At 45.3% G+C, this 27,444-nt stretch overlaps 1 protein-coding gene across 1 annotated transcript in view; it reads left to right on the forward strand.

Annotated features, from left to right (window-relative positions):
- TTC7A (tetratricopeptide repeat domain 7A) overlaps positions 1-10,662 on the forward strand; it is a 173,301-nt gene extending 162,639 nt beyond the window's left edge. The window contains exon 20 of the mRNA XM_050893907.1: positions 10,306-10,662. Within this exon, the coding sequence (XP_050749864.1) occupies positions 10,306-10,527 (222 nt within the window). The 3' untranslated portion in view covers positions 10,528-10,662. The remainder of the gene's footprint in view (positions 1-10,305) is intronic.
- The last annotated feature ends 16,782 nt before the right edge of the window (positions 10,663-27,444 follow it).

The following is a 27,444-nucleotide window of genomic DNA, read 5'->3' on the forward strand; positions in this document are numbered from 1 at the left end:
GGAGATGATTGGTAGCCTCCTTCCAAACCATGGCTGGTTAGCAGATTCTGTTTTCCCAACTCTGAGGCTTATTGCAGAATCCCAGGAATGTTCCTGCGCTTCAGATATCCCAAAATAACTGCTCTAAGCTCTCCTTGGGGAAAAGCAATCCTTAGAGCAGCCTCTTAACTCAGATTTTTGTGTTGAAGCAGCTGAGCTTGAGGGAGAGAACTTGTCTTTGCCTCTAGTCACTGGCTCCCACAGGAGAAATGAGCATTTTGGATGCTCACATTAATACGTTTGTGTGTCAGCTCACTCACGGTCCAAGGAATTGCAAACACGTTGTTCTCCTTGTTTCTGTTTGCTGCAGAACCCCCCCTCCCCCACTGCCATCCTCCCAGCAAATCCGCTAGTTAGCTGGCAGCTTCAGTAGCCCAGCCATGGGAGCAAATCCCTGGCTGTGCAGCGGGATCACAGCTCCTGAGCACCAGTTAGGAGCTGACAGAGTTGTTTTGCAGGTTTGTTGCCCACTCTCTTCCTCTGCAGTTGCCAGGCTTCCTTCCTCCATCCAGAGGAGTCAGTGGAGCCGTCACAAACAAGGTGATAAATGATTCTCTGACACCGAAGCCATCACTTAGACACTATGAATGGCCATTTCCTCTCCTGGGGGAACTGCGCATTTCCCTCATCAGCAAGAAACCGGACTGGCTGGGGTGTTTGGGGTCGTTGGAAGGAGCAAATCTGATCCACTGCGCAGCGCAGAGATTTCAGTCCATTAGCTGGAGGGCTGGCGCTCTGCTTCTGAGGGGGATTATCCCAGTTTCCAGGGAATCTGCTCCTGTTTATCTGTGCCAATCACTTCCGTTCCTCTGTTGTGGTAAGTTATTCTCCATGTCCCTGAGGTGCTCATTACCACATTATTCAGGCTCTGTTTACGTAACTTTAGACACAAAATAAATTCCTGAAAGACAAAAACTCCCCAGCTCTTCTCTGATCTCTTCTCTAAAGTGTGTGTAACACCTTACAAGAGAAAAACCCGATACATTCCTTAAACCCCTCGAGTTCCTGGGGTGGTTCAATCGTCTCTGGAGAATAAAACTTGCATCCAGGCCTAAAGACATTGTCCTTGGCCTGATCTCTCCCTGCAGCAGATGCCTCTCCACTGAGCTCCAACGTGATCTTCCAGATTACTAGCTTTCGTTGTGGTTTCCCATCCACAGCCCTCGAGATACCACTGCAGCTCTACTAATCAGTAGTGTCCTTATGCTGTGCTTTGCTCTGAGATCAAATTAAAGCCTAGAAATTGTAGTAGTCAAGTTGGTCTACAGCTGAACTCATAAATGGTATTTCAGAAAGTGCTCAGGGAACTGTCAGAAGGGAGAAGGCGTGGAATGACTATCCCCTTTATACTTCAACCTTCAAACACTGTTTTTCACAAACAAGGAAACCAGTTAGGATTAGTTTAAATTCTGTGCTATTTAGGCTGCCTGTTATCGCACCAAAGACAGGACAGAGTGATAGACTATAGTAATATAGTATATAAAATAGTGTGTAGCACAATAACAGAATATGTTGCCTCCTGGTACATAAGACACAGCTGTGCAAATGGGGGTGGGAACCAGCAAGACTTGCAGGTTTTCGGCAAGCTGTCCCAATACACTGAGCTGGCCACAGTCAAGAGAAGGAAGCAGAAGTTCCTTCTTGCCAAACAAATGGGAAACATGAAAACATCGCAGCTCTCCAGTGTCGCTGGAGCTTCCATTTACACTGTTATGGGCAGTATTTATCAAAAGTCTTTAATTGTTTATCTTCTCAATGAGTTTCTTCATTCATTCTCTTTTGAGCATGTACCAGAAAATGCTCTGTGTAATTCAGCAAAATCTCTTTGTGCATGGAGGTTCATGGTTTATGAGAGATTGTATGTTAAGAGACAATACGGAAACATGCTCTTTGCAAGATCGGAGGCACCAGAGCAGAAGCCGGAGGCAGTGGCTGGACCACAACAGTGTGTTCCTGCCCAGCTCATTCTGTGTTTCCCAGCAGCTCAGCTAGCTTAGTGCTCAGCTGCAATATTGCACTCTGAGGCTGCGGCTGTAGTTGTGCGGAGGATGTCATTAATAACATGCTATCCCAGAGACTGCCAGTAGTGGAAAACTAAGCAAATTAAGATTTTTTAAATATCTCGGCTCTCCTTTCAGAAGACATCTGCTGTAATCTACATTGGCATGCTGTGTGCTTCTGTCAGCCGTGTCTTCACTGTGCTACACCTTTCCTCAGAGACATACTAAATGCAGCACTTGCTCTGGCGATTAGTTCTGTGGGACTGAGGTTCATAGAGATCCTCGGCAGAGCTGAAGCTGTTATCTAGGAGAACCTGTTCATGACTGATACGTTCAGACAAGATTTACTCTGTACAGAGAGGGGAAGATAACACGCATGGGAAATGTGCACATCAGCCCCTCCTTTGTTGCAAAGCAATGCATTAAAAATTGGGGAAAGATCCATCATTGGCACTGGAGGAAACCTAAGCAGACAGAAATTCCCTGTTCATCAGCCACAGCATGCTGTGGGCACTCAGATTAATTGGGTGTCCAAGTTTTAAGCCTAGACATTCCCCAGCTATATGCAGCAACATCTTGCTATGTGCAGCAGAACATAGGCATCTGCTTACTATCAAAATAGAGGCAGAGCATTGTTTCCCTTCCTGGGGGCAATGGGAGTGCTTAACTGCTGCCCTAACTTCTTAAAAATATTTCCTAGAAGTTAGCATGCACCCCCTGGGCACAAGAAAGGCAAGTTCTCAACCCTCCTCAGCCTGAGAACACTTAAACCCAGGACTTCTGCCTCCCAAAGCTTGTCCCTTGACCCTGTCCCTGCTCTCTAAATTGTTCCTGAGTAATGGCAGATTATTCAGTGTGAAATGCATTAGCAGCCAGTGAAGCACAGCAACCACTTTCTAGTCAAGTGCTTTAGCCAACAGGTTACCTGCTGCTCTTCAGCATCCCGTATGTATGTTGCATGCCTTTTCTCTTGTTGCTGATGTTGATCAGTCTTGATTCTGCATGTATTATTTTGAAATACTTGGATATATCTAGGCAGAATCTCACTAATTTCAACAAGGCTTTCTGCCAGGGAAGCAGGTACAGTGCATAACAGAATTGGGACCTTAAATTTTAAATTATGTATTCTAAATTGCTATTTATTATGAGTTTGGGACCTTCTCTTAGTGCATGTTTTTACAAACAACACCATGAGCTTGCGTCCTAGTTGAAGCTACTGTGCGCTCTACTGCAACATTACTATGACAACTGCTAAGAGCAGGGCTGGGAGAAATGTTGCCTTCCCTAGGAGAAGAGAGTGCGAAACAAATACAACATGTAGTTAGTCTCAAACATGTGGTTGAGGCATCCTGTTAGGTTTCCTTGCTTGCTGCTTCATCTCCATATAGGTCTCAGCAAAGGAAGAGACTATTCAGCATGCAGCAAACAGTTCTGCTTTGAATGAAGCTTAAGTGATGACAATCCAACAAGACAGAAAAACTCTTCATTCTCCCTAGGCTTGTATGAGCCTCCCTATGAAGAGATCAGAGCCTCCTGGTTTGAAATGCTGCCTTAGGGTTTGCTTTTTATGTCAATAAATGTTTTATCACATTTAAACTTCAAACATGGTACAAACATCGCTGCTAACATTTGATGAACTCAAATAGAGACAGCAAGCCTGGGCAGAGGGCAGTGTGCAGCATGGCACAGTGCTTCCCTTCTGCGGGAGGGGTTTGTCTTGGCCTTACGGGGCAGCCTGGGCGAGATGGTGCCTTTGCAATTATACGCTGCCTTGAAAAACACATTGGCAAGCTAAGGAAGGGGACGTTCCTCTCTTCGGGTCTTCACCACTTTTAATCTTTTCTTTCTTGTGCTTTTTCTTCTCTCCCTGCCAAAGCTACCTCGATATGGTTGGTAAAGCATATCCATGTGCCCAGGTCTGTGGTGGGCTTAAGACATTTCTGTCTTCATGCTCAGCTAGTCTGTCACTCCTGATGCCTCCTTGCAGTCTCATTTCTTCTCTTACCTCACACTCATCTGCACATGAAGATGCTGCAGTGAAGTTTAAGCAGCAGCGTGCTGTTAGGCTGCCTTTGGTGCCTGCAGTACCAGAGCTGAAATCTCTGGGTTGAACCTACTGAGTTGACACCCACAGGCAGTGCACAAGTGCTACAAATCGTGATGCAAACTCGGGTTTTTGCTTTTCCCAGCACTTGCCAGTTCCCCCCCTCCGGTGCTGTTGCTTTGTTTTTCCTTTCCACATGCTGCGTTTTGCAGTGGCCCTGCCTGCCTTCCCTCTCCTCCCTTCTCCTTCCCCTCCTCTGCTTTATCAAATGCAGCACTTCAGCGTCACTGACTGACAGGGGATGCAGCAGCTTCGGCGGAGGAGATGGAGAGGGGGACGGAAGAGAAGGAAAAGCTGCTCTCGACAAAAGAGGCAGCAGAAACACTGAAAGATGAGCTTTCCTCCAGAAGTGGATCCCAGTCACCCTTTGTTAGGGCAGCAAATTAAGATACGGTCTCTAATTCAGTGTGTTTGACGAGCGGACCCTTACTGATCCATGTATTCCTACAGTGTATTTTCAGAGAACAAAGCTCAAATGTATAGCTCAGGTTCACCACAACCTGGACTGAATCAGCAAAATGGATGATTAGCTACCCCACACGCTGCCAGCCGCTGCGTGGCTGAGTGACAGCACAACAAAAACTCACTTTGCTCACAACTTAAAAAAAAATCCTGGCTCCTCAGAGATGCAAAAGTCATGAACGTAGGGGGAAAGAATCACAGTGCAATTGGCTAGTTCCATGTCTGTCTTTATTCTAGGAGACCTAGAATTTCCAGGGTTAATCTTTGCCATTTTCCAAAAGGACTCTCTGATAGTTCATGGTTTATGGAATAGATTTTGCTTACAACTTACTCTGATTGCTAAATAATTACAGAAGTGTATGTTGCCCTGTAGCAGTGCGGATTCTTCTGTTACATGAGACTGTTATCACCAAGTGCCAAATGCATCTTGAAAGGCTTTTTGTAGGGTTCTGCTGAATAAGCACACTTTTGAACGAGCACTTTTCTGCAGCATGCCCTGATCTTGCCAGCTGGTAATTACCCTCCTACTAACCACTAGTGACATGTCCGTATTACAGATTGGAGTAGACAGTAAGGATACCCCATTTACCTTGAAATTAATTAAATAATGCACTAGCAGAAGCCCAACGGCAAAGTGTAATTTATTCTGGAAACTTCTTAGGGTATTTAGACAATAATGGGCGAAAATGCTCTGCTCAGTTGAGAAAAGCATCAGAGACAACCTCACTTTGGAATTTGAGTCTCATGCAAAGAAAGAGAGAACTTGCATTTAAAGTAATTATTAAAATCAATTTGTAAAACATAGAGTCTCGTCCACCTATACAGATTCTCCCAAGAATGAGATGACGATGCAAACAAAACAAAAAGCAATCTTCCAGGAATGAAATAAAAACATTTTTCTGGACATCTCTTTCCAATGGAAGTCCCAAAGGAAAGAACAAGTAAATCTGTGCCACCTTAGTGGAAGGAGACAAGGATGCCAAGACTCAGCGTAACTCCCTGCGGCTCATCAGGTGTCTGAACTAAACATTTGCGAAGGAAGTTTTGACTTTCATTACTAAAAATAAACTCCAGCTTGTACGTGAGGCTTATTTTTTAGTCTTCCATAATGTCTTTTCTGCACTATTTTCTGGGAATTTTATGAGCTAACAACTTTTAAGGAGGTTTTGTCAAACCCTAAAGAAATAAAGGCACAGATCAGAAATTTCACGACCGTCTGACGTGGGACTTCAAGTGGGGCTTATGCTCACTTTCTTTATTAGTGGAAATTGAAAACAAGTCACTTTTTTGCTCATCTAACTTAAATTGAAATATGGCTCTCCTATTCTAAAACAAAAATAGCCTCACTCAAGTATCAATTACTAAGTATCATATCACTGAAGGCAAGGGAGTCCAACCCAGTGTCACTATAGAAGTGGTTTAGGTTTTGTTTGTTTTGCATGCGGACAAGGTCAAAAGTACCTTTGAAAAAGCTCCCCATATGCACCCCCTGTCCCCTGAAATAAAAAACAATAAATTCAGGAGTCCAGCTGCCAGCATAAGGAACCCTAAATCGGCAAACCAAATTCGCTGTTTCCCCTCTGCCTTTATGCACCGCTAGACTGTACCAGCTTCGCTGTGCCACAGCCCTTCTCCTCAAATGAATTTCTTCCAGCGCTTTCAGTGCCATCTTCTACAGTCTGGCTTGAAAGCACAGCCTTCACTACTCTGCCTCTGTTTACAAGATCTGAAGTATGTCTTCAGACCTGAAGAAGAAAATTAAATTAATGTGCACAAGTTACCCTCAGACCTCCTTGAGTGAGTGAGTTAGCATCCAAGCGCTATACAGCTATATTAATGGAAGCAACACATGAAATGCCTGCGTGTGGCTAGCACAGGCCTGGTGGTGAGCCCTAGCGACATGCTGCCCACAGGAGCTTGAAAGCACAATGTTTACCACACACCTTTTGGTTTGATTTGGGTTTTTTTACTATCTATAATATGTTTGAGTTTAAAAAGAAGCCTGTCCTCATTGCTCCTTAGGGCCTGACTCAGTACCAACAACACTGACAGAGAAGAACATACTTAGAGGTACTCACCGTCTTTGGGAGGAAAATAACCAGGCAAAACCAAAAGTGCCAGTGCTAGCCAGGAGGTGGCAGAGGAGCAAGGCTACCTTGTCCACCGGTTTCTGTGCTAGTTTGGCGAACACACAAATACAAACGAAGGAAGGACAACAAAACCCAGCCCCACCCTCCATCTTCAGGAATAAGAGGATGAAACCCTTAATCACATTCCTGCTTGTATTTATACTAATTGCTCATCTTCCTGAGATCTGACTTCATGAAATTATGCATGCACACCAAGCAGATGAGTTTCCATAGAAACTCAGGAACTGAACTTTCATTAGAAAAATCTTTAAAAAAAAAAAAAAATCTTCCAGATAAAAATGCAAATTGCCTGTCAGTGGGTGGCTTTCTGAATTTATATATAATTTTTTTCTTTTGCACTGTAGGCAGATTCCAGCTGGACCTACATAGCAACAACATGCAGGCATTGTTTATAGCAAGCCAGACTCCATGGGGAAATAAGAAATTCAGTAGCAAGGAGAAGCTCTCAAGTGCAAATACCTCAGGGAAACAAAAAACTGAAGTGCTCAGTGCTGCATCTTCGTGAGGCTTGGGGATTGTGCAGCTTCCAGCTCTCAGAAAATGCTTGTGGTTTGCAAGGAGCAGGGTGGAGACGAGGGGAGAGAGGAAACCCAAAGCAAGAAACTCTCCTGCACGCAGAATGAATGATGTTCAACCTCTCCTTTAAACATCCAGCAGCATATTTCTGCCGGTTCAGTTAAGCCTCACTGAAAAGGCTGACACCATCTGTCGCAGCTCACTCTGGGCGAAGGAGTAGGTCTCTGTGCTGGGGTTTGGGAACATTGGCAGGGCCTGGGTTGGAGAGCGGGTTGGCCACACCCCGACCTCTGCTTGGGCTGAGGCCTGAAGCCCAGCGTCTTTTGCCCACACCACATGGAAGTCCAGGTGCATGGGGAAGAAGGGGACATGGGGCTGTTCCTGGTCAGAACAAAAGGGAAGCAGGACGGTGGGGACACCTGGGATGGGCCATGGACCTGGGCAGCGTTTGGCACTAAGAGTCATGCATGGAAGCAAGGAGGAGGCAGGAAATCTTTACCTCCTTTAGCAAATGTTTCCTCCTGTGTTTCTCCCCAGAACCATATAGCACTTTTTCACTCATGCAGTATACTGCAGCATCAACAGGAAGCTTTCCCCTGGCTTTGGGGAGCCCGAGATCACCCTTCCTGAGGGTTCACAGGTGTTTTTTCGGCTAAACTGGCATGCCTGAAAGCACTGAATACCAACGAGCAAATGTTCACGTGTGCTGCACTTACTGGTGGGCATCAGCTTCAGCATCTCCCCCAGGTGAACACAGTACCTGGGGTTTGCGTACAGCCTCCTCCCAGTGCTGCAGAACAGCTGCAGGGACCTCAAGCACAGGCAAAATAAATGCAGCGGCTCCACACTGGGGAGCTGTAGGGGAGGAAGCCACACCAGCCTCTGGTCCTTGAGCAACAAGGGTGCCGGGGCAGACAAGGGAGCTGTGCTGCACGAGCGGTTTACGATGAGGTGGATTTCACTGCAGCATTGTTGAGAGGCGCGAGATGTCAGCCAGGGAGGAAATTCCCCTCCTCGTTGGAGAGGGATGACAGGCAGGAGCTGCACTGGCTCACTGGCCCCTGTGCCTCTGGGGCCAGCGGCCCTCCGGGAGCGTCGAGAGGCTTGATGCCGCTTAGTGTCAGGGTGAGGACAGCGATGGGTCCCCAGCCACCAGAGAGCACGATCGGCTCTGCTCGGTCAGCACAACAGGAAGAGTTTTTAGGAAGAGTGGTTTTGTGGTTGAGGACAAACTTGAGCTGAGATAGCTCCCATCTATTCTTGGCTCAGCAGCAGATTTGCTATGGCCACACTACTTGCCCTTTCTATGCCTCATTATCCCTGTCAAGTGGGTGACTCAAATTATAATTGCAGAAATTCCTTCGGTCTGTCATTATGTGCCTGCGGTTGTCTCCGGGCAGCTACCTCCAGAGGAACCAGCCTCTCCCATTGGCGTACCTCTGTGCCACCTGTGCCTGCTCGCAAGGGGACAGTACGATGAGGCCCCGTTGCCTCACCATTTTCCAACAGAGAGAGAAACCTAAAGAAAAAACATCCCCACTGCATCTCTAAATGATCAGATTTGGTACTGAGTTGATTGTTCAGGTCAAGGTTATGGGCAAGAAAGAGGCAGTGAAACTTTTCACAGTACCACTGATACTTGATTAAATGGGTGTTTCTTAATTTTTCTCTCAGGCAAAGTAATGTGTTTCTGTAAGTATTAGTCCTATCCCTGGCTATAGGGTCTTAGTCATGCTGATGCACCCTGTGTCTGTGGGCACTTTTGGAAGAGCAAACAAGACAAAGGAAAAATCTTCACTACTTCCAAAAGCATCACTGTTCTTTCATCAGAAATTTACTTGGGTTCTAGTTGTGAGAGATTTCAGGTTTCTTATGTCTTTTCATATCAACTAAAGGCAATTAGACACATTAAAGATGAAGCTAATGCTTTTCTTTATATATATGCATCCACATACTACATAGTCCCAGGAAAACCATGAAGTCAGGCAGTCATCTCACTTTCCAACATTTCTGTGGGCGAGTGCAAGCAAAGGCCATGCAGAGCTTGACAGGTGACATGAAAGTGTTGGCTGCTTCTTCCACAAGCCACATCTGGATGAGACTGGTGGGAGGTTCATCCTGGTGTGTGCACCTTCAGGAGGAAGCAGAAAAATGCCACTAATGCGTTGTGGCCTGCAAAGCCCACGTGACCATCTGGGCTCGGTGTGGTTGACTGCTGTGTAGTTAAAAGGGAGCCTGGCTCATTAGATGCTTTGTGCGTTCAGACGCATCCATGCGAGCCCTATAGGAAAACATGTTCTTCCTACCACTTCTTTCATCCTCCCCCTCCTGTTCCTTCCAGATGGTTACACCCACTTGTGTCTTTTCTTACCCTAAGGACAGCTTTTTAAACAAGGTTCCTCCATCCTTCTCCTCCCCGACACTGCTTTAGGATTTACATTGGAGTGCAGGAGGATAGAGGGCCCCATGCTGTTACATGCAGCCTGCCCTTAGAAGGCTGGAAGGGGGCTGCGTCCCTCTAGCCCCATTTGTTAAGCAGAAAGATCTTTCTATATGGTCAGGATGTAGGAGCTGAGAGACTTTACCTCAGCCTCAGCTGGATGTTCCAGATGTGCAAGAGTTAATTTAGATACTGGGTGTAATTGAACCTGTATATATTTTCTTGGGGATTAGAAGCCAGTGTAACCTACTCAAGGAGAGAGGGATGCTTAAAAGGGCCTGTAGCCTTTCTTCTCTATAGCACCAGTATACAGTCTCCCAGTTACACGCAGCAGGAGCACTTGTAGAGCTGGATCAGTCTCTGCTTAAAAAAAATTATTTTCACAATTGTTTTTTTAAATTACGCATCACAATCAAAAAAAGCAGAGCTTAACAGCGGATTGCTTCTCTTCTCCAGAAACAGGTGGCGATCCCCCCTCATAGGACTCCTGCGCCGGCACTCATACATCTGCCCAGCTTGCTGGGAGCTGGAGGCGCTCCATTTCTTCCTCTGTTTTGTGCCGTTGTTAACTGCTCGTCACTTGTTTGTTGACAGGGCTTGGTGCTGAGCAGACTTGGGCGGAGCGACCTGGCCCAGAAAGTCCTCAGAGATGCCATCCGGATCCAAACCACCAGTCACAGGGCCTGGAACAGCCTTGGAGAGGTCTTGCAAACTCAGGGGAAAAACGAAGCAGCCATCGAATGCTTCCTCACCGCTCTGGACCTCGAATCCAGCAGTCCTGTCATCCCGTTCACTGTCATACCCAGGGAGCTCTGAAGCTTTGCCCTGCAACTAAGCACCTTCATTCCTTGGACAGACACCAAAACCAAACAAATAAACAAAGAAAAAGCCCAACAGAAAAGTGCCATTGTAACCTGGAACTGGGAAAAATAATGCCAGGACAGGGCTCAGGTCTACATGCTTAGCTGAGACAAGCCTAACTGTAGAAGAATTTGCAACAGGCAGAAATAGAGAATGCCTTTTTCTTCACAGGTGCCTGGCTAACCTCCTGTTCAAGTTAATAGCAAGGTTTATTTCAAAGTGTTGGTTCAAGGTGACTGTCTGTAGAAAGATCATGCTAGGGTACAGCTGTTCAAAGCACTTGCACCTTTCAATTTTCATTAAAGATAAAAACCCCAAGCCCTGAATTAAAGCCCAGACCTGCTCTAAACAGGAGTAAATGCACCAACTAACTTGACCAAGTTGTGCTTAAGCATGTGGCTGCCTCCACACAGATCTGACAGGATAGGAATGACAATTAAACCATATAGACATGCAGTATATGTCATTTACAAAATTATTTCAGCTATTTTGATAATCCTTTTTCCTGCCTTGCTCTTATGTACTGCAAATGCTCACTATATTTAGTGTGGCGCTTGCCTAGACCAATTTAAATTAAAAATACTTTTTTTTTTAAAAAGCTGCTAATGCAGTACGATTCACAAAAGCAGAAAGACCAAAGACCAAATCAGTTCACACTTGAACTAGTGTTAAAAACATATGTATCTCCAATTACGTATTTATTGAAAGGCCTTACATGAAGTAGCTAATTATAAACTCTGAGCTTCATTCTTATTAATCACCTATTGCTTCACTTTTAGTGAGGAATGTAGTGATTACCAATATATAGTGACTGAACTCTGTGCTCCACTGCATTATCATTCCTAGCACAAAACATTTTCATATCCATCTTTTCATGATACAAAAGATGGCAGCAGTCTTTTAAGGGAAAGTATGCTGAAGGCAGTATGTGTATATATGAATTACTTCTTTCTTAAAACCAAAGCTTTGGATTGTCTGTAGAAATTTCACACTAGAGGTACAGAGTTGAGCCTTCAGCGGAGCGGGATCATTTTGTGGATCGTATCAGATGTAAGAGCTCCTAATCCGCGCAGCCTCCCCAGGGCTGGCATGGCCGGGGCAGGGGGACGCAGCTGGCACACGCCCTGCTAAGCTGCTCCTTAGCTGTGCTTGACCTCCCCAGGGCCTCGGCAGCGAAGCAGAGCTGTACCATGCTGTCACACGACACACAAGAGCCAGCTCCGTCCAGACCAGTCCCAAGATGAAGATGATGCAGAAATCAGCTGTGGGCACTTTTCTACACAAAAGGTTGGGGCTCTGTGCCCGTTTCTGTCCAAAGAAGATTTGTGACTATTTCGTAAGTAGGTTTGCACTAAAACACACTTTGTACTATAATTCTGCCCAGTATTGTGATCTGCAACTAGTTCATTCCAGAAATAATAATATCCTCAGGCAATAGATGAGTAGGGGTTATTTCTTAAAGAGCCTGAGGCTCTGGCAGCAGACTTGAAGTCAGCGTTGTTTACAATTATTTGGAAATCTGCAGGCTAATGGAGAGGTGGGCCCCTCGCGCTGCTCCCAGACCACACCATCGCAGAGCTCCTGCCCCCAGCCTCCCCTCGAGGCGCCCACGCCGAGGGAAGTACTCTGCCCTCAGGTTTCTCTCAGCAGCCTGTTGCACTCCCAGGCCAATATTTTTATTTTTTCCCATTAAATCATGCTGGTGCAATAACCCAGCTTATTCGTCTGTTCACCGAGGGATCTGGAGTGAAAGCAGCCCAGCCATGAAAGGTGCTCAGCCCATGAGATCTCTGGCTTTCCAGTGCCACACAGGCACCAAACCGGGCTTTTTAGGCCAGAGGCAGGTTTCCAAGGAGACGGTGTTACCCGGCCGCATTTCTTGTTTGCAATAGCACCAGCAGCAGAGGAAGGAGTAGGTGTTAAAGTACCAGAATTAAATGAGTTTCATGAAGACAAAAAGACGCAGCAGAGACCCATTTTGCTGTGAAGGATGCTATGAAGTCGGCTTGCTCTGCACTGCAGGTGGGAAAGGGGGAAGGGGAGGGGGAGAGATGTTGTTGTTGACATGATATGTAAATTGTTACCCAGGTGTTTTAAACCCAGTTCCACAGTCAGATGCAGTCTGACAATAGACTTAAGTACATATATATAGATAGATATTATATTCCAATATTTGTTCTGCTCCACAGCTCCCAGGGTGGGAGCGAGCCTTCTGTGTAAAACACAAAAAAAGAGTCAGTGTGGTCTGACATCACTGCTCTCTGGTGCAACGTGTATCTGTAAAGCGCTGCCATAGCAACTTCTGTGTACCGGACAGCTATTTGAGTACAAGCTATGCATCCACCTCTGCGACTGAGGAACCACTTTCAGAGGTCTGTAACGTAGCTGGTCAGTGACCTGGCAGGACCGTGCCTGTTTCCCAGCAGCAGCTGAAAAGCAAACACTCACAGACCCATTTCCTTCTGCATGCGTAGCTTGTAAACAGCCACCAGCCCATCACATTTGTTGCCATCAGGCGAACCTCATCTTGGCGATAATCGGACTTGCCACAGCAGTCATCTTCCTAGGAGAGGTGCAAATGTGCTTGAGTCCTTTGAGTGCATCAGTCGGATGTTGCCAGGGCGGTCCCGTATTTGTCGTGTGCATTAACGAGTGTTACTGGCATTGGAATTGCAGTCCTAAGAGCCTCTGCTCCAGGTGTGGCAAGGAAGACGTACACGAGTAAATGCCATCAGCATCAGTAGGAGTTACAAGGGTAAGGTACCCTCTATCAGCACAGCACACCACAGCCCCTACATCGATTGCAAAGTACTCTGCATGCATACTGGACTCAGTCCCGAGATTTGCTGTGTGCTTCCCAGAGGATACGAAGCACCCATTGGCTGGAGGGGTGTTATATTGGTCTGAAGTGCTCCGTACAGTGCAGGAAAGAGGGCAGTTGTTGCAGACTTGCAAGTATTTTGGGGGTAAATCCTCTATTAGTGCTCACCAAAACAAGCCTTCCCAAGCTTACATGCTACCTCTGTTCTTCGGCATGGATTTTGTTCATACTTCCAGGTACAGAAAAACAAAGACAACTCCTTCAGACAAGCCTGTGTATTGTAGTATTTATTTAGATAGCAGCATTGATAAATCTTAATAGACCTACTTCACTGAGCTCAGTAAGTAATACTTCTTTGTATAGCAGGGAGCCTGGCATGCTTAATGCTCAGGGTTTGAGACTAAGAACATAAGATTTACATCCCATCCCTCATATGATTATTACAGATGATCATAATTAATGGAAGTTTGGGGAACAATAAGTGAAATAACCAATTCTGCGAGTTTTAGCACTGACTTGAGTCCAACAGAGTTTTCTCATTAGTTTAGAAAGAGGAAAAGAAAAAAGGCATCGTTGCCTGAAGGATCCAGGTGTACACCCAGGCTTCTCTCATTCCACCACAAGGTTATTTTCCTTTATGTTGGCAGGGTGCAGGCAAAAGAAAAATAATTAGCTTCTATTCTTCTGTTGTGCAGTAAAGGAGCAGTATTTGCCCTTGCCTTTGAGCAACAAGAAGATTTGTATATTGGAACAAAAATGACTCCACCTCCAGGGTAACAGAAGGAGAAGCCCAACAGGCCAGGGAACAACTCCCCTCCCTGCCTTACCCTGTGTAAACTGTCATTAGCTCCACTGGAGTTGTTGGTAGTTAAGAGCATTTCCTCCAGCTGAGGATCTGCCCACCAGTGTACTCCTTCTGTACAGGGAGTACAACGGAGCTGCCATATTCCTGCACTGCACAAGTACGCCAGTCCGTTTCTATTGGTAACAGTTCATGCTACTGATTACCACAATGCTTCAGAAGTGCTAATTATCTTTTCTTGGTAATGACTAATAAATCCAAATGAAGAACAATCCTAGAGGGTGTTTACTTTAAAATTCACTGGCTGGGTACCAAAGTAGGCATAGCACTGACTGCTGCAGTTTGAATTACAGTTATTTTACCCAAAAAATGTTCCATTTTCGGAGAGTCTTGGTAAAGACAGAGTTTGGCTAGTTTATATTTCGTTTTAATGACAGCAGAGTGGGAAACAATAATTTTTAGTGAAAAGACATCACTGCCATGATCTTTTTTCAGCCTAACCAACAGAGATTTGATAGTTGCAATTCAGCCTAGGAGAGGAAGGCTTCCCAGAGCAACCGCACTGCAGCGATAATTGCCTCTGACGGAATTGTACTACAGGCATATTTGACAATTACGCAACGAGCATGTGTAGCTGAGACGTCTCTCCCTCCCCCTGCATGTCACATATTTGGCTAAGGAGAGCTGCTTTATGCCCAAAGGGACAACTGCAGTGCCCGCCTGGGTGCCCATCAGCACTGCCCTGGTGCCTGCTCTCGCCTGCAAGGTGGCTGCTGCCACCAGCTGCACGGTCTTGTTCGCCAGCACCCCCTCACTGGTGCTGGTTTAACCAACCCTCTCTCTGACTGTTCCCTGAGCCTGGCTCCAGGCGATGGTCTCCTTGCTGTTAAGTTGTTGTTCAGTGCTGCAGGATATCAGTGCATGGCCAGATAAAGAGTTATTTTCTTAGAAATGAGAAGCTGAAACATCCATCAGTTCGGTGATGTTGGCAGGAAGGGAGGTAACCACTGACCCAGCAGCTGACGAGGTGGTTCCTCTGACTTTGCCTTTAATGAACTGGCTCGCACCTTCAGCTCCAGCAAACTGAGGCGGGTTCCCAAGTAACTGGATGCTAAAAGATCCAGCTCGTTTCCCCACAGAAACACATGCCAGTCTGTAGCTAAAACCACTGATGGGGACGTGACACCGCACCATTGCGGAGCGGCCTGCAATGATACAAGTAAGAACCTCCCCGAGCCGGTGCACAGAGAGGTGCTCAGCTTTCACACGTACGAGCGTTTCCTACCCACCACTTGAATACTGTTAACACGATTGTCGGAATCAGTTTTCCATGTAACTTAACTTCTTTTGTCATTGTAAGATGTTTTCACCAGATGAATAAAATTGACCTTGTGGAAAACAAAAAATGCTCCTCATATTTCCTGCCAATTTCAGGACTTTTAATATATTCATGCCACAGATACTTCAAGCATTATGAAACGACATTTGTTATATTAACTGGAACCTAGCGTGCCTAGCAAGTTACCAGTTGCAGAGGGTATTTTGGCCTACACCGTGTAGTTCATGGGAAAAACAAGAGTGAGCATGCAAGCGGCATGCTTTCAGAGGGGAACAGAGCCAGGAAAAAGGAGTAATGTAGCTTCAGATGTTTGGATTTACGGAGATTTAAGTGAGCATCATGCTTTTCTTGTGCTTCTTCCAGTAAAAATAAACAAAAGTAGTGTGAGAAACTCTTTAACATCGAGGTAATATGCAAATACTATGGCGTCAAGTTTAGGGACTCACCTTATTTTGGCCACAATGCTATTAATCGTCTTTTTGCTACAAACAGTTACTCCTGTGGTTATTTGGAAATAAAATGTCTCCATTCAAGAGCTTCCAGAGCATTCTTCGCATTTACACATTAATCTTTCGGGCAAGCTTCAAGAGGGCCTTCTTAAAAAGCCAGCCCTTTAGTTTCATAATCAAATGAGAGTAAGGACAGGGTTTTTGAAGAGCATTTCTTCATAACTGTGGCTACTTTGGTTTACGAGTATTCAGTATAACTCAAGCAGAACGAGGTTCCTCTGCGGCAATAACAGAATTAAGTCCTTCAGCTGTTAGTACAAAGTTTTAAAAACGAAATCGAAGCGAACAAAATACCAGCTCTGACTTTTTCCCCCTCTTTCCCACGATACAGAGAGGAAGTGAAACAGTGGTGTGGAGTTTCTGTGGGGGACAGAGGGAGGAAGGAGGCTGCCACGGCCCCTCCGAGCGGGAGCCCAACTGGAGGCGTACAACTGAACCCCAAAGAAAACTGGAGAATTTCATTGTTCAGTCCCCTCTGAGGGAGATCACTCATCTTTGCTTCCATCCTAACAGTGGTACATTGCCTGTTATCCTCTGCATCACGCAGATGTTTAATATTCCCTTTCTGTTTAAATGGGAACACAATAAACCTTTCCGCCCCTCACTTTTGCTGGGAGGAGGTCCAGATGGTTTGAGTACTCTCCATCCTTAATTCAGAATCACTTCTTCCCTTACAGAGAACCAAGTTGTATTTCAGTGGTAATTTTGACGTAGAATCACAGAATGGTTTGGGTTGGAAGTGACCTTAAAGATCATCTAGTTCCAACCTCCCTGCCATGGGCAGGGACACCTTCCACTAGACCAGGTTGCTCAAAGCCCCATCCAACCTGGCCTTGAACGCTTCCAGGGATGGAGCATTCACAGCTTCTCTGGGCAACCTGTTCCAGTGCCTCACCACCCTCACAGTGAAGAACTTCTTCCTTACATCTAATCTAAATCTGCCCTCTTTCAGTTTAAAGCTGTTACCCCTTGTCCTATCACTACATGCCCTTGTAAAAAGTCCCTCTCCGGCTTTCTTGTAGGCCCCTTTTAGATACTGGAAGGCTGCTATAAGGTCTTCCCAGCGCCTTCTCTTCTCCAGGCTGAACAACCCCAACTCTCTCAGCCTGTCTTCAAAGGAGAGGTGCTCCAGCCCTCTGATCATCTTTGTGGCCCTCCTCTGGACTTGCTCCAACAGGTCCATGTCCTTCTTATGTTGGGGGCCCCAGAGCTGAACAGAGGACTCCAGGTGGGGTCCCACGAGAGCAGAGTAGAAGGGGAGAATCACCTCCCTCGGCCTGTTAGCCACACTTCTTTTGATGCAGCCCACAATACGGTTGGCTTTCTGGGCTGCAAATGCACATTGCCAGGTCTCTTGAAAGGTCATTAAGAATAATGTAATAATTTTTAATAATTTAATATATATTTTATGTGATTTTTAATAATTGATTCATACCTCCGCTTCTGTCTTTCTGCTGCAGAATGGGTAAAACCAACTCAGATAGATACATACAGTATATTCCTGCCTCGTGTGAAGCCCAGATATTTAGCAATCCCGTAAACAGCAAGGGGAGAGATGAGAAGCGTCGCTGCTGCCCAGTTACTCACTTCCATGACAGTCCCTGGCTGTCAGGTTTTTGTGGAGTCACCAAAGCAGCAGCGTTGACTTTGTCTGTGTTTAACCACATCCCTCGGGAGATGTCACATCCCAGTCAGACGTGCCTGAACCTGTCTTTGGAACAGAGAAAAAATATACACATAACCTACTGATCTTTAAAGACTGGTGTTAGACCTAGGTATCATTGGCTTATTCTGTTGCCATTAGCAGTCACTGTAGCATTTCACTGAGCTGTGGCTGTCAAGCCAGTTCCCTCTGCTATGTTGTCTCCAAAACAAAAAGAGCAACATCTCACAGCCAAAAACATCCCTGCAGGTCCACCAACTGAAGAGGAAGATCCAAAGGTTTTCTCAGCGCTCCAAGTTAAGCAAGTGTTGAATTATGGAGGAAAAAAGCCTTACAGGTCATTCCCCTGAATGTGCAGAGCTGCCATTTTCAGATCTGATCCCATTTAGAACTGACATAGCCACTGTGATCATCTGGCTGATGGAGGAAGAGAAGCAGGTAAACAGAACATCTGAATTTTATACAGCAAAAATGGCAAGCATTGTAACATGTCCTAAAAAAGCAAAAGAGCAATGAAAACTGTAAAATAGGAGACATTTTCCGTACTGAAAAGCTCTCACAGAGGCAAAGCCCAGCTTTACCGGCTTTTCTGACAGAAACACGCAAAAAACCCCGTCTGAGAGAGTAAGAGCAAATGTAAAGCAGCCCCTCGCCAGCCTCCTGACTGCAAAGGCCTCTCTGAACCTTAATTCTGCCTCTACCCTGCGCCACAGCCAGAGGCCCCAATCCAGCCTGAGAGCACGGGGCCCAGACCCTGTCACAGCGTGCTTACGGCAGATGCCAGCCCTGTGCCCAGCTCTCATTGCCTCTCCAAGGACAGCACGGTCCTCAAAGCAAAAGATTCATTACATTATGTATGACAAGTCAGACATCTTTTTTATAATGCAGTTGCTTACGATATCATAATTAGGTCTGGGAACGGGGATGTTTGTAAATTAATCAGCAATAAGTATTCCTGTATTTTGTTGTCCTGTGAGAGGAGCCAACATAGGCAGCCCGAGTTTGCAATGCCGGGTACTGTTTCAGAAGGATAGGAGTTCAAGGATATAACGATTTTCTGGTCAGTGGAGGTGAGAGGTGATTTTGTGCCCAGTGTAAACGGCATTGTCTGGCAGAGACAATTAGCAAATGAAGCGCTGCCTCACCAGAGGCTTTGCAGCCTTGGAGTCTCTTCTTCTAGGCTGACAACAAACAGAAATTTGAGATGATATCTCAGGTTTCCAAAACAGGAAGCTGCTAAATCCAGCAAGCGAGCAATTCATTTCCCACTTATAATGATGCTGCTCTTATATCTCCTTGGAGCATACTGAAGTGCTTTTCAAAGGGTAGCAAGGGAGGTATTTCATCCCCATTTTTCACCAGATGGAAAACCAAGTCTGCCAGGAGTTGAGCCGAGAGAGGGGTGTTTTTCTGTGCAGAACTGGTTAAATTACTGTGACTCAGGTTTTGTTCCTTTCTGCAGTCTGCCTCCCACCCGTGACTACCATGCCCTAGTCACAGCATGGCACGGTCCTCCTTCAACCCCCTTTTTTTTCAGGTTTGTTCTGTGGAGGGGGAGCTAAGGGAAGTTTCCACTCACTTGTTATATTAATGCAGTATATATGACTTCTATAAATCAGCAGAGTGGCCCACATTAGACGCGTGTTGGTGCAACTACAAGGTACAGAAAGGTACAGGTACCTCTGTACAAGTGGTCCAGGTCTGGCCTTGGAGTGCTGCTGTGTCAAGGGGATGCCTTATCACAACCAAAGCTTTTATTTATGAATTTGTTCTGTTTTCCCATTGTCCCCTCTTGGGTGCTTGCAAAGCGCTTTCTGTTCAGCCAGCTAACTGAGAAGTAATAAGCTGAAAAAAAAAAAATTTGTTTCAAGCTACATTCCACAGGAAAACTTCAGAGATTTTCAGCTAAATAAAAAGCTTAAAAAAACTTCCAATTAAACAAAATATTGTTCTGACAGGAGTCCTCAAGTAGTATCTTCAATAACTCAGATTTATATGACCAGAAGTTTTGAGAGAATTGCCAGAAGGGAAAGCATTTTGAAACAAAAATTCAAGATGTTTAATCCTGAAACAATTTACACAGAACATTTAAATTTTCCTTTTTGCCTTCCAGCCAAGAACTATTCACCAAAGTTATCTCGAGTTTATATGTGGCTCCAGTTTTCTGGAACTTTGCTTTTCAGTGAATACCATACTTGAAAGAAGTGTTTCACACCAAACTAGAAGTGTTCTCCAGTTCCACTTTTTGTTCTCATATGTGGCTAATAACGCTGGAGTTCCCAGTGTGAAAGCGTTCTCAAGTGCTTCTGCACAACATGACCAAACATCGCATCCACAGTCCAGTAGGCACAAGTTGCTTCCTGGAGATTAGTATGAGCTGCTGAGTAAACATCAGCATACACTGCTCCGCACACACAAGGTGGGATTGTCCCCACTGAAATAAATACAGACCAATCCCAAGTACTTTTGGAAATCCCACCCTTGTAGAAATCTGCAGTCCAGGGGATGGTGATTAAAGTCTGTGGCTGGCTCAAACACACGCCGGGTAAAAATTAGTTCTTAAATATTTTGGGTCTTGCTACCAAGACAAGTGCACTTTTACATACAGCAAAGCACTAGCAAAGTCCTGTAGTCACAGCCCCTGCAGCACCGGCAGAGCTCCCCTGCGCTGCCGCAGTGCTTGAGCTGGCCGTGAGCTAGGCTGAGTACCTTACACAAGCTGTAGGTAGAGCTTCACACGCGGACATTTCTGTGTGTCCCTGCTTCCAACTCACTGCTCTCTCGGTCACTACCCACTGCCTAACAGCAGCCTACTACAGAGCTTTTCAACTTTTTGTGATCCCTAGGAATTTTCCATGGGATGTCTACATCTGTAAGATTTACTTACGCAAATTTCTGCATAGGATATGACCTTTCGAAAAAGGACATGTTCAGGGTCCCGTACTAGTTGGCCAGAGACACCCCCGGGATCTGCAGCTCACAGCCTGAAGACTGGGGACTTACAAGTTTTCTCCGAGATTCTATTAGAGCTTCTTAATTAAAAGACCTCTTTAGGGACCTGAATTGAATTGGAAACCATGGTGATCACTTAGGTCAATCACGCACAGAGATGATTGCATTTGGGAGAGTGAGGTGGAAGATGAGAATGTGTGCATGTTGAAGAGCTTTAAGAAAAAACAAAAAACCCCAAACATCTGTAAAAACAAGAAGCATGCATGTTTTGCAAGGATTCATCGTATAGGACTCACCATTCACTACTGAATTAGAGACTATCAGGTGTCTTACAGCATTGAAAAATGTCTTCAGCTTTTATCTCTCTGAACATTTGATCAATGGATTTGACAGTCTGTCCACTTTCTCAAACCCATGTATGCACATTTTCACCCATGTTGATAACTATACCAGGAAAACCAAAATGCTAACTAAGCAGCTGTGCTTCCAGTCATCCCACATGAAAGAAAGATGTTGTTACCAACCTGCTATGAAAATAGAAATGTTCATCCACATACACTGAGTCCTGTAACTTCATTATGCAAAACCCAAAATATAAAGAGATGTTCAGTATCCAGGAAGCATTTTTGTTCAAGAGTTGAATTCCACTGTTATAGTTAGGAAATACTAATTTGTGATCAGATAATGCTGATAAGATATACAAAGTTATGTTTTAGTTTCAACTTACAAATCATTATATTCTAGCTCCAGGACAATGAAGTCGGTTTCAAAATCGGAGCTGTTTTGGTTTCACGAGAAAGAACAGTTCTAAAATTCATTGTTTTTTCTTACAGAAAAGGATGACGTACCACTAATCTACTTTAGTATCATCTTCTTCTCCCTTTCCTCTTATAGGAGAAAAATCTAAATAGTTGCAAGGTATGTTCTTCTTGTAAGTCTCCACCAGAAATAAGTAACCTTGCTTCACTTGTCTTTGCAAATTACAGCGTTTGCATCGGGAGCTTTTCCAGACTAGACACTTCAGTTGTTCAGCCCATGTGTGAAACACTTTGTATTGCTCTTGAGAAATCTTACAATCCCAATACACAGGGCTAACCTGTTATAACCCCCAGCAATAAATAAGACTGTTCATGTAATTCATAGGAGACTGAAGTCTGTTGATCCATAACCTATCTAAATTAGCAGTTTCTTACAAGCTGCTTCCTTTTCTAAGATGGAAGTGAAACACCAGAGCACAGAGGTTGCAGGAATTCAGATCTTCCTCTCTCCATCACATGGATTCCTCCCCCTGCCCCCTTCCAGGTCTTCTACTTACTTTACGGGCAGTATCTGCAACACCCTCCGTACCCAACCCTCCTTCCCCTGTCGGCAACTATTCCATACCGAATTCACAACATGCAAAGGATAAAGCAATAGATGATGCTGATGTGCAGAAACAGCAAAAATTGTTTTTTTTTTTTCTTCTTACTCTACAGTTAAGTAATTGCAAGACTCAGATATGCTGCCAGCTAGAGCATACTCATCCTCAGGACCACCCTCCACCCCACCCCGATGCCAGCCTTTTCAGTCAGTGCCAGGGCTTCGGACCTGTAAGGAGGCTGGAGTTTCAGTCAGGTTAATATTGCTTGTCAATTCATTTCAGGATGACATGGCTTGTACGATAGGTTTAATTATTCCAAGTAGCCTTTTGCTGAAGCTTTCCCCTCAAGGCCAGAGTTTTATTCTATTTGTATTAATATCACCTGGAACATATCAGTGGAGTCAATAACCTTTGCTCTCTACTGACTTACTCTGCAAGGTTGTAATTATAGCTATATAGGATACAAGCATGATGTAGCATGCAGACAATGACCTGTATTTTTCCAGCAAAGGTAGAAGCAACTCTGTGCCACAGAAGCAGTATCAAACCCCATAAATCCCAAATACAGCGGATTCAAGGAACATCAGTCTGCTCCAGTACGCATCAGAGTCACTGCCTGCTTTAATTTCCATTAGTATGTCCCTGAAATAAGGCTACAGACTTAAAACCTACTGAACCAAATTTTTCCATTGCCTTCACTGCATAGTCCCATACATCCATGCAGTCAGGAGCATGATGGCAAGTGAGTCACCCTGATACACACCTGCAACAGCTTCTCCTTAGTTACCCGGGTCACAGCTCTCCCAATAAACAGGACAGGCCACCGTCTTGCCACAGAACGAGTCGGAAGCCAGGTTGCCGAAGTCACTTGAAATTTTCCATGACTAATCACTAGCTTTTGTTATCGCAAAAATACTATATAAAGCTTCAGTGATGCTTTGCCACTGAAAATATCTACCGGTGCAGGTCTCCGCACACACATAGCTTCCTGCGGCAGTGCATTTCTGCGTGGGTTACTCTGTACCAAGCGTGCTATTCCTGATGCATCCTGTTTTTACTACTTGCAAAATTACTAGAGTTGCTGTATTCCTGATAGAAACATGTGCATGTTGAGCATTGTTTTTCTAACCAAAGTAGACCTTTTGCCAAAAAGTTAGTCTGCTATTTTCCCTCATCTCCATTTGCTGTTGGAGAAATATTTTCCACAGCAAAACGTTAGCCGCTGAGCCCTGTGGCCAAATCCTGATAAAGGCTATTCAGTGAAGCTTTCCACTGGTAATCAACATTTGCCCATGGAAACCAAAGCCCTTTATTTTTTTTCCTTTTCCTCCTCCAAAGGAGTTTAGCCCTGTATCATTTGGTCCTGGTTTTGAAAGTCTTTGCACAGGGGGACACATCTGTACTCTTTTACACACGGATGCAGGAGAGCAGAACGAGACCTCACTTTTTGCTTTCTATATAATTAGAATGTTCAGAGGAAACCTTAATGCTGTACTTAATTTTCAAATCTGGAGCATGTTTTCAGATAACACAGAGATATTACTTCAAAACAAAGCAAGGGCATTAATAAACACAGTACCAGGAAATCCACAAAGGTTAAGTGATTTTCTACAGAGTAATTCATTCTCCTAATGAGTTTGCTGCAGACAATGCTCTCTGCAAGCAGTTATTGTGTATGTATCTTTAATTTGTGTGTTTATATAATTCATGGTAGTGCAAAATAAATTTCGATGTAAAGCGTCCTAATAGATGAAGTGAGGCTATAATATTCTTCCAGAGCTTGTTCATTACAATATGCACTGGCACAGAGTCCAGAGGGAGAGGAAGCCATTAAACATTAAGCAAAACAATTGCTGTCATCCTCCAGAGGGACTGGCTTTGTAAATGCTTGTGTTAACGCTGTACAAAAGAGTTGAGTATTCGGGTAAAATTAGAATGATAAAGGGAGGCAAGCACCTTGTCCTCAATTTCATGAGATTTGGTTGGATAACTAGCGATAGTTGGATCTTCATCCTAGAAGAAGAGAGCTCATCCTCTCCTAGCTGCAGACTGGGCACCCCTGAGAGCTAATTGTCACCGGCAAACGGAAAAGACGAAACAAAAAAAAACGTTTCCAGTGTTTTCTATCCACAAAGCTGAAACACTCCCCTGTGTGTGTTTTCAATTTAACTAAAATAGATCACTGTGTGTAAACAGCCACTCTATCTGCATCATTCATATTTGATGGACTAGTCAGTACAACAGATACTTTTATCCGTCCCGTAAGTGATGAGAAACTAGACACTTCAGTGTCTTGTGCTCCTCTCAGTTAACATGAGTGGCAGCAGCTGTTATTCTAGGCTCCTTAACATGTAACGTTTGATGTAGAGACAGGAAAATTGGATATACATTTAGTGGAACTGGGTATAATAAAAGTAACTTCCATGATCAAACCCTTCCAGGAGAATATGCAGGAAAGCTCTCGCCACGTTTGTGAACATCAGCCCAGGCATTTGTGTTCTTGGGCTTTAGAGGCCGTGTGATAATAGTATTCTTATCATCAGGTTAAAAAGTAACTTGCAGAAAAGGTAGGGCACGATCTCAAGATGGCTTCATTCACGCTGGCAGCAAAGCTCAAACGTGGTCCAGAACACCGTCACCAGAGTCTGTAAAGTACATACTTAAGTAGATGAGCTTGTATTTCAAATTAGGTTTTGCACATATGACTTCACACACCTGTAAGAAACATGTAAGCAGACTTTTAAAGCTATTGGAAACGAAGAGTTTCCAATTGCCACTTCCTTCTGCTTGGAAGAGACGAGACCAGCTGGTTGACATGGGAACAAACGTAGCATCCCAGAAACAGCACACGAAGGAAGGCAATCCTTCCTTCTCTGAGCAGATACATGAAGGCAGGAACTCCTGGCCCGGCTCAGATGAGGGTATGTTGGTGGTGGTAGTGAAATACCAGAAATTCCACTTAAACATGAAACCAAACTTCTTTCAGTGAGAGTGGTCAAGCACAGGAATGGGTTCCCCGGAGAGGTTGTGGGGCATACACCCTTGGAAATAGAGAAAATCCCATCAGATCAGCAGCCTGCTCTGGTTGACCCTGCTTGGAGAGGGGGGTTGGACTAGGTGGTTTCCAGAGGTGCCTTCAAACCTCAACCACGCTGTGATTCTGTGAAAGGGAAGCTCGCAAAACAAGGCCACAGGCAGAAAATGATGTTGCCGGTGTTTGGCAGCAGACTTTGGAGGAACCACGTAGATATACCAAAAGAAAAGAGCTTCTTTTCCTTCCTTCCAGTCTCTCCCACCCCAACACACACCTTCTGTGCTAGCACGTAGGGAGGGAGGAGAGGAGAAGGCAATCCTATGGCCAGAGCTACAGAGCTCTCAGACCTGGAAAGAGCAGGTGAGAAGGAAGACCCCTCGCCTGATTTAGGACGTACTCCAGGGAAGCTCACTAGACCTCTTGCCAGCTGGCATTTTAGTGACCCACCCTGCACACTAAGGGGTTAACATCTCCTGAGCTAACATGCAGTTGCTTCGTTTGTGGCCTCACTAGAGAGAGCAGCTGCAGCCCAGTTTTTAAGCCTCTGCTCTGAAGCAAGAGCTGATGGAAAGAAAACTGTAACTTCTGTCTTCTCCTCTGGGAAGAAGCTGGAGAAGGTTTGTGTGAAGGTCATTTTAATATTAAGCCAAAGGTCCAAGACTCACCAGACAAACAGTTCGGTTTTTCCAAATAAAGCGTTAGTAACTACATGGATATAAAACTTTCTCCTCTCATTTTAGCCAGACTGGTCCTTCCTTATTCCTGAGGGAACACAGTCACTTCTTGGGCATGTTTTTATATATGCCACTGAGAGCCAGGAACAGGAGACAGCATGTGCTCGCTCGTGGGTTTATGGCACGGGGCCTCCAGACAGAGCAGAGTCCCAGGGCACAGGCTGGCCGTGCGGAGCAGGGACGGGGCCTTTGCAAATCCAGGCTTTGAGGTCTTCTGGAGCCAGCACTGCCTCCAGCTTCTGACAGCCTCTTCGGTGGGTGTTGTAACGTGCCTACAGCTAAGGTGGGAAGATCACTTCTCTCTGTTACTAAGAATAGTCAGGGAAACATTACCCTGCAAATCGCTTTAATATGCATCATACTGCCACATATACTTTATGACTCTATTTGCACCCTATGTGTCAGTTCAGCTCAAGCCCACCGCTGTTGCCAAGCTCCTGCAGCTACTAGCTTTTCCCTCACACGCACTGGAGAAACGGGGAGAGCAGAAGACAAGAAGGCTTTCCATGAGGCTTCTGCTGAGACGCAGGGATGGGGCTCACCTCCTGCCCCTGCAGCATTACTTGGATCCACTGAAGGCAGGCCGTAAAGCAGAGAAAACTGCTCAGGGGGCACGAGTGGAAACTGGGTCACTTAAAGCTACGGGGCAGGTGGAGAATGCAGAAGCAGGTTCAATTTTAGATGAAATCAGCCCAAGCTTGCGACGCGATCCATGAGACGTGAGCCACAGAGAACCGCCATTGGAGGGTTCCCCTTTGCTTGTGAAGTGACTTGCTGGCTGATGGGCACAAGGCAACATGTGTGACACATGTGCTGCCGAGGTGACCTCTAGCTACAAGGACTACACGGATGGCATGCACAGACTCAGAAAGAGGCATAAGAAGTGAAAGGCTCTGGCTCCCTCCCCATCATCTCCCTGTGCAAAAGTCTGCCATAAATAAAAGCACAGGTAGAAGGAGTTGTCCTTTCTCTGTACCTTGTCACCTCAGATGGGGAGTACAGCTGGTTACTCATCCGACCTGCTTGTTCTGCTGTGCGCTGCAGCTGGCTGCAGGAGGGGGAACATACTGCAGATCTTTACAATGTAATGCTGTTCTAGGCTAATAAAGATTAACGTTTCTTTTGGGTGCTCTGGACAAAAGCAGGATGTTGCTATACCTCTCTCCTATGAGTGCCTGGAGCCCTAAAAATTGAGCATTCGGGGATTTGTATATATTCCTTATCTTAAACTATTGCTTAGCAACAGACTTTAACCAAGGACATGTTTGTGAAACTGCCAGGCATATCCATATCTGCTAAGTGCAAAGCAATAAACACACCTTTCCAAATTATCTCTGCTAGGATCACATATGTAGCAGATGATCAGACTGAGCAGAAGGTTATCATCAGCTGTATAGGCTCTTAGCATTTTTGCAATGCTAATAAAGTGATCTCGACCTGGGTCGAGAATCAAAGCCTTTTCACTGCAGAAAAGGTATCTTTGCATACCAAGTAGGTTGCAGATGGAGGAGCACCCAGCAGGACTCTGCGTGTTGCAGCTCTGTGGCTGCTCCTCCCACGCGGAGAGGAGCGATGTACATGTTTATCTAGCAAGCGTTAGGTGTTCCCCTGACACACTGCTACGTGTGCGCGTACTAATGAAGAGCCCTGTGTTGGAA

The sequence above is a fragment of the Gymnogyps californianus genome, chromosome 3 (genome assembly GCF_018139145.2).
Source record: "Gymnogyps californianus isolate 813 chromosome 3, ASM1813914v2, whole genome shotgun sequence".
In the NCBI taxonomy this organism is placed as follows: Eukaryota; Metazoa; Chordata; class Aves; order Accipitriformes; family Cathartidae; genus Gymnogyps; species Gymnogyps californianus.